The sequence below is a fragment of the Gastrolobium bilobum genome, unplaced genomic scaffold, assembly GCF_033153095.1.
Source record: "Gastrolobium bilobum isolate Gb01-03AN ecotype WA unplaced genomic scaffold, APGP_CSIRO_Gbil_v1 utg3209, whole genome shotgun sequence".
NCBI lineage: Eukaryota > Viridiplantae > Streptophyta > Magnoliopsida > Fabales > Fabaceae > Gastrolobium > Gastrolobium bilobum.
This window is the reverse complement of record NW_026899772.1, coordinates 501,390-509,191: the sequence shown is the minus strand read 5'-3', so window position 1 is coordinate 509,191 and position 7,802 is coordinate 501,390. Positions and strand designations below refer to the sequence as shown.

General features: G+C 35.3%; 1 protein-coding gene across 1 annotated transcript; it reads right to left on the bottom strand.

Annotated features, from left to right (window-relative positions):
- Positions 1–3,924: 3,924 nt before the first annotated feature.
- LOC133293381 (heavy metal-associated isoprenylated plant protein 33-like) lies at positions 3,925–6,007 on the bottom strand. The gene is made up of 4 exons (XM_061491953.1): positions 5,891–6,007; positions 5,589–5,664; positions 4,707–5,399; positions 3,925–4,676 (listed from the first exon to the last, which is right to left on the bottom strand). The coding sequence occupies exons 1-4, from the start codon at positions 5,918–5,920 to the stop codon at positions 3,925–3,927; spliced, it is 1,551 nt and encodes a 516-aa protein (XP_061347937.1). The 5' UTR covers positions 5,921–6,007.
- Between the last annotated feature and the right edge of the window lie 1,795 nt (positions 6,008–7,802).

Genomic DNA, 7,802 nt, shown 5'->3' with positions numbered 1-7,802 from the left:
GCACGATGTTGATTTGCTTCAATCTTACGACCGTACGGACTCGTGATGATATTTCTATGCTTAGCCTAAATCTAACCTGTAATTATGAATCGTAACATTGTGAGGATGTATTCTATTCTTACTCATCTCTTTTAACGGCGTTCTTTTATCGTTAGTGCAGGCTTTATACTTGAGTTACTTTTTCTTTTCTCTTTTTAATTTTTAAAGCTAAGCAACACTTGAGGTCATTACTCATTAGTTTGGATGAATGCTTTCTTTCATAATTTGTACGGCATTCATTAGTTTTGTTTCTATTTAAAATTATTCATAAAAAAACTATTTGCTAAGATTATTAATATAAAAATATTTTAAGGAAAAAATATTTATCTTTTTAAAAGGCATAAAATTGTGTCATTTTAAGTAAAAAAATATATAAATTAATATTTTTTATTTAAAATTTAAATTTAAAAAAAATTATCAACTTTCTTTCATCATGATTTTTATTGTTTGTGTCTTTCTCTCATTTAAAATAATAATTTTTTATGTTTTTTAAAAGGACAAACATCAAATCCATATTTAAATAATATAATTTTAATGTACTGTTTTTGTAAAAATATTAAACATAATTGAAATACATTGCAGAATAGAAAAAAAAATTACACCATTATCCAATGATCTATTATTATATCTTATAAGGAATCTAACGTTTCATGTATGGTCAAACTCATTAAATGATGTCATTTGACGATAAAATAAATTTTTTTATCACATTGATGGGGTATCAAAATTTAACTATTTTTTCTTTATATTTAATTACATACTATAATTACGTCCTTTGACAAATTTAACATTCTGTGCAATCATTCAAACAATTAATTTATCAAATAAAAAAATTTAGGAGATCAATTTTCCAAATCTTAAAACAAACAACATTTTAGGAATTATAAGAAAAAAAGATAAGTATATTAAAAATTAAAAAATTAATTTAATCAAATGTTCGTTTATATTAGATAAAAACGTTAAAACAAATACTCTGATTTAAATTTTCAGATTCATGGGATCTGACAAACACCCCTGATACTAAGAACATGGGAAATGAAAATTCTTAGACAGATACAACTCAAATCTAATTGGAATGCCCTTAATAGCCATTGCCCAGTGAAGAAAAAAATACTTATCTAGGGAAAATATACACGAGGTGGGCACCATTGAATACCAATAGCAGTTACGGAGCAGAAGGGTCCATGTGAAAAGGTCCAGGGTCCGTCTGGTCAAAACCAAGGACCCACTTAAATTTTGAGTAGAAAAAGTGCTACAACATAACTGCGGCATCATGCATGATTAACTTGTTTGTCTCTCGCCGACTCAGAAACACCAAAACCCTTTCGCCTTTTCCCCTCAATTTTCTGCCTAATTTTGGCTTAGAAGCAGCAGCATACAAAAAAGCTACATGCTCAAACCAAAATATTTTTCAAATAAAAAAGACAATTTTTTTTGTTCTTTTTTTATGCATATAAAATAATTACTCCAGGGTGAAAAGTATCTTTATTACATATAAAGTTTTTAATGCTATCAGGCGAAAGCTATATATCTGTTTAATATCTCGCTCAAATTATTACATGCGCAAAACAAGCAAAATACACTGAAAATATTCAATGTAAAGTGTGTAACTGAAGCCCAAGTGGAACAACGTTGTGTCAGTGTGATTGTTGTGAGTGAGAAAGAGAAACCAACAGAAACGACGCATTACACGCAATTCGTTGTAAGGTTTATGTAACTCTGCGCCACTTGCCTTGCATGCATCCAAACACTGCCCCCCCTCGCTGCGCCTCTTATGAGTTTATATGTCCTCACTTCTCGTCCCCATGTGAATATGTTCAGTCAAACGTTAACTCCTTATTCTCCTGCCACGTGTCCCCATTGCACCATCACCGTTCGTAACCATAATCCAAACAAGATTAACAATACGACTAACCGGAGCAAGGATCACCTTATCTCCCTTGCCAAACGGGTTGGGAGAGTTTCGGATCCCGAGCTGAACTGCCCCACATTGAATGCTAGTTCAGGTTGCAGCACCCGTGCGATCCCTTAGGCTGTACCGCAAGTTGCGTAAGCACGCACACAGTGACACACGACTCATCCAGATTCTCTAAAAATGAAAAATCCATTGGGTCAAAGACGGTGCAGTTCAAGTTAGGATGAACTTGGGTGCATATTAGCATGGCCCATTTACTCTCTGGTATGAGGGGCTGGAATCCGGTGCTTGAGCACACACAATACACACTCTTTCATCCAAGGTGAGAAAACAGAAAAGTACTTTTTGGCCACTGGCTATGGTGGAACCCACTTCAAAAGGATCAGATCAGACAATCACTGTCCGATTAGATTTATATGGATGGATGAACTTTGATGAACCCATCATCGTAATGATAATCATGTGACATATATCTATGATGATCACGAATGAATGGGTCCCACGAACCTGGTGATGACCTTTGCCTTTGTGTTGATAGGACTAGACGATTACAAAAAATTGGTGTCGAGGTGTCAACGCCGTTAGATTTTTGGAAATAAAAAGTAGTTAGGTTGTCCCTGTCGAGAAAAACCTTCTACTACTCTGGCTTAATAAGTGTTTTACGCTTTCTGATATATACACAGGACACAGCTAATGCCCCGTTGGCCTCTAGCTTCTTCCGGGTGCTTTGTCTGACACTACTTCTCTCCTCTCGCCACTCACCAGTGTGTGTATTTCAACTTTCAATACAATAGCCTCAACTACCCTAAACACACCATAACAACATAAGAGTTATTTATATATACAAATATATATATATATATATATATATATATATATATATATTCTTAAGATAAGCATTAAACTAAAAATATATTTGTCTAATTTTTATTATTTTTGAAATAACTGCAAATATTATATGGTAATAACAAATCCCTTTCAGATTCAGACTGCAAAATCCAAACCAGCTTTTAAGAACCCAGGGAAGAATTATTCTATAGGTATGCATGTAACTCTGGAGAATGATGATATCAGATCGATCAACAGGTTCAACAGTCAACCCATGTGAATATCCTATATTCTGCAGCTAGGATCCCCTTTGCACTGGGGTTACCAAGAGGTTGCAATTAGCTGCAAAACATTGGTTTGTGGGTGCTGTGATGTGAGCCTGTGACTAGAATAATTAAATACAATGGAACATATAATGTGTAACCATTATTTTTTAATAAATAAACTCATTTCTGACAAGAATTTTGTGTTTATCACATTGTAGTGACGGTGATGATGTTAGTGGCCCCCACCCACACCCCCACTTTATCACAAGAGCCTATAAAACCACTGTTTGGTTGTTCTGGGCCCATGCCTCAATTGCCCAACTTCAGTATGCACCCCACCACGCAAACATCCATGATTTCCTCACATTGAAACGAGGGACAGTAGAAATATATTATAAGGTCGAAAAGCCATTCAGAGCATTATTTTTAATGGTTATGCATTACTATGCGTGCCAGAATAAATAATATAGAATATAAAGTATAAAAGAAGGACTATGATTGTGAAGGAAAAATTAGAGTTCTGGAGAGAATTGAGGGAGATAGGCTTCTATTTTGTTCAACCCATTCTCCTTTTTTAAATTTTATTTCTGTTTGCGACATATAGACATATTTAGACATCTCACATGGGAGAAGTCCACCACCATATCCCCAGTTACATCTCATACTCCCCGAGATCATAAAATATTATAAAATCTATATAGTACTCCTCTATGGTAATTTAAAGTTCTAGTTTGATAAAAGAAAAATTGAAAAACAAACTAAAATTAAAACTCATTTGCATGACTGTATAATATTGCATCAGATTATAAAGTCCTTCAACCAAAATCCCCACCACCATGCTCTCTTGTCAGCACTGCCACCAGCCCATCCATTGCTTCACATAACATTGCAGCTTGAAGAAGTATTCTCATCACTGAAATAGGTTGTATATGGGTCTGGAGGAGGATAGTTGTAAGGAGGAGGATACATGTAATTCACAGCCATAGGAGGTCGAGCATACATCATTGGCTGGTATCTATCATTCCCCATTGCACGTTGTTGATTCATCATGGCAGCCATGTATTGTTGTTGTTGTTGGTGGTAAGGATTTCCAGGCATCATATCCGGACCAGCTCCTTGGAAGTATCCACCAGCACCAGCACCAGCACTAGCACCGCCACCACCGCCATGAACGGCGGCTGCTGGGAGGCCTTGAACGGCTGGGATGTTACCCATTTGGTTCATTGGCATGTTCCCCATGGGTCCCATAGGCATGCTCATGTTAGCCATAGGGCCCACATTAGCCCCACCCATAAGAGGATGATGACCACCCATGTTTGGGATTCCACTGTTCATAGCTTGAACAGCTTCACCACCCATCCCATTACCCTTTTTACCCCCATTTCCATTTCCATTGCTATTTGCAATGACACCGCCACCGCCAGCACCAGCACCACCGCCATTCTTGTTTGCCGCACCATTGTTCCCATTTTTGCCACCATTATTTTTGTTACCTCCACCACCCTGATTCTGATTGTTTCCTCCATTACCACCACCACCACCTCCTCCTCCTTTCTTTCCTCCATTTCCACCACCCATGCCAGGCATTTGAACAGGAATAGCTCCTCCACCACCACCGCCGCCGCCACCTTTCTTCCCATTTCCTCCACCATTGCCACCGGCATTCCCACCCTTCTGAGCATTCATCAACTGTGGATGATTCCCATTCATTATCATTTGAGGGCCATTAGCCCCCATTGGGAGCTTCATCTTGTTTAGAGGAAGAGGGTGCTGTGGATCATCCATCTCGCCATCATCATCATCAGACTCATCATCATCCAAATCTTCATCGTCCAAATCATCGTCATCAACGTCATCATCAGACAAATCATCATCCTCAGGCAAATTGAACTTGCCTGCTTTCATGTTTGGGTTCTGGTTGGGCGGCCTGAATTGAGGAGGCATCTTCAGATCTTGGAACCCTTTCATCTGCTGAAGTTGTTGCATCTGCTGCTGAAGCCGTTGTTGTTGCATCTGCTGAAGCTGTTGTTGCTGTTGCTGTTGTTGCTGCTGCTGCTGCTGCTGTTGTTGCTGCTGCTGGGGATTCTGTCCTTGTTGACCACCTTTGGGCTGGTTATTTCCACCCTTCTGACCCTTGTTGTTTCCCCCACCTTTTCCATTGTCAATTTGCATGTTCTTGAACTGGTTGGCAATGTTGTTGTTCTGGTTGTTGTTGTTGTTAGCTTTAGGAGCAGCCCAAAGCTCTGCATGTTTCCCGGATTTTGAAAGCTTCTTGATGAGAATGTCGGGGTCCACATTCCCTGAAACCGTCACCTTCCCTTGTTCAGAATCTATCTCAGTGGTGAAAACCCCTGAAAAATGAACCAATAGATAAGCAAACAGACTACTGATTCAAGATATGTGTATCGATGTGAATAGATTTTGTTTTTTCTTCACATAATAAAAGATAGGAAAAAAACAAAGCTTTGTTTTTTTTTTCTTCAACGGGGCTAACATCACTTTTTTCGTCAAGCAGATGATTACATTGAATAGATACATACCATCAATCTTCTGCAAGATTTTCTTAACTTTGTGCTTGCATCCCTCACAGTGTATGTTCACTTTGAGAACACATTTCTGCATGCAAAAGCAAAATTCCAAAACCCAAAAGAGAGTAAAGAGAAATTTCATTATAAATAAGAAGAATTAAAAATGGGATAAAACTTCTTACTTTATCAGAAACGACACATATACAAGACCACCCAAAAAAAATAAATTTCAAGAAGTTAAAGCTTCAAAATAACAGTTAAAATGAGAAAGCTGAGGCTTTGACGAAAGACATGGAAGATGTGACAGAGTGTACCTGTATCTTCAAAAACTCTTCTTTACTCATGTTGTACACCCCAATGGAACAAAAGATTGTAACAAAGACGGAAAATGCAGAAAGGGTGTTAATAGATCTGAGAAAGAAATAGGGAAAAAAAAAAAACAAGAAAAAAAAAACTATAGAGCTTCTTCCAATCTTTGGAAGCACAGAACCAATGACATAAAAGAGAAGTGTCTCAGTCTCTGAGTGAGTGAGCAGAGAAAGCGAGTCTGAACAGCAAGGCTCAGACTCGGAGAGGAAAAGAGATAGAGAGGTTCAAAGATGGTGGGTAGTCATTTAAACCTCTGAGAGAGAGAGAGAGAGAGAGAGAGAGAGGCTGAAGCATAAGCAAGAGAAAAAGGATGCTACCACAGATTGAATAGTGCTACAAGCGTTTCTTAAATGGTAGTTCAATTTCCGCGTAAAAATTTTGTCTCTGTGTCTTTTTCTGTAGATATTTATTACTTTTATTAAAAGCCTCACTTATTTAATATTCAGAAATAAATATAAAATCTTCATATAATATTATTACATTGAATTTCATTAAAGACTTTCTTCATATAATATTATTACATTAAATTTCACCAAAGACTTTCTTCATATAATATTATTACATTAAATTTCATCAAAGACTTGCCATATGTAACTCCCCACAGATTAACCGTAGCCATGTGGACCATCTTGGCCTGGCTAAGATTCTAACTTTAACTCTCACTCATTTCACTCTCCTCTCTTTCTTTGGATTGAGGAAAGTTGGTGAGACTCGATTACTTCGCGTCCGTTTGTTTGGTTTTCCCGAAGAAAAATGATAAAATAAAATAAACAATTAGTCATTGTTTTCTTACGTGTTATTATTCAATAGGTAAAAAAGAATGTTTCTTGTTATCAAAAAAAAAAAAAAAAAAGAATGTTTCTTTTCATTCATTTAATTTTATTATGTAAAATTAAAATATATATAAATAAATGTCAATTTATTTTATTATTATTATTATTCAAATAGGATGCGAAATAAAGAAAAGCTAACATGCGTTACTCTCGTTTCATTTCATTCAAAAAATGTGATAAGAAGCAAAGAAAAGTTAAACGTCGGTTACTTTCTTTTCATTTCATTCATAAATATAATACGATATAAAAAAAGAAGTTAAAATGACAACACTATAATCAATTTTATTTTTTTTCCTAATCAACCCTTCCACCAAACAAAGTCTCACTGCAAGGAGATGCTCGAAAATCATTAAATAGCAAAGGCGGCAGTGTGAGTGAGATTTGACTTTAGGGTAAGTATTTAATTAAAGATTGTTATTAATATAGTTTGTAGAATAAAATATTAAATATCTTTATTTGGGTTTAATAACTTCATTCTATATTTTTAAGCTTTTATAATAATTATCAGTATCCCTCCAAAAAATATATTAATTATCAGTAAATGTGAGTGAACTCTGTCAGATTTTATCTTCCAAAACAGGGTGATGTAATTAATACTAACATTTATTGTGGGCAATGGCTAACTAGTAAATTTCCGTTTCAGAACTGGCTTTTGGTACATTGCATGAATGCCTCTCCAGTGAACATACAGCTCCATGATCATACCAAAAATTAGCCCGCGAAGTTTATTGGTTTTTATTTTATTTTAAAATGTATCCAAGATAATTAATGTAGCTATAATAATTTTAAAACTAGTTCATATATAATATTTGATCTCAATCAAAAACTAAGGATTGCATTTATTAAAAACATGATAAATTAAAGTTTAAAACTACATAAAAAAGATAAATTAAAAGCGAATATGTAATAAATAAAAAAATAAAAAATAAAAGATATATATTTCAATAATTAAATAACGCGTATTAGGAGAAAAAATATTTTAAGTGGATAACTATATACTTTCTTATGATTTTTGATATATTTT

What these genes read in the sequence shown, in the direction of transcription:
- LOC133293381 (XM_061491953.1), bottom strand. Translation starts at nt 5,920, where the DNA reads ATGAGTAAAGAAGAGTTTTTGAAGATACAG. An exon ending in AAGAGTTTTTGAAGATACAG is followed by an intron (nt 5,665 to 5,890) that starts GTACACTCTGTC and finishes TTTTGCATGCAG; the next exon opens with AAATGTGTTCTCAAAGTGAA. An exon ending in TCAGAAGGGTGGGAATGCCG is followed by an intron (nt 4,677 to 4,706) that starts GTGGCAATGGTG and finishes ATGGGAAGAAAG; the next exon opens with GTGGCGGCGGCGGTGGTGGT.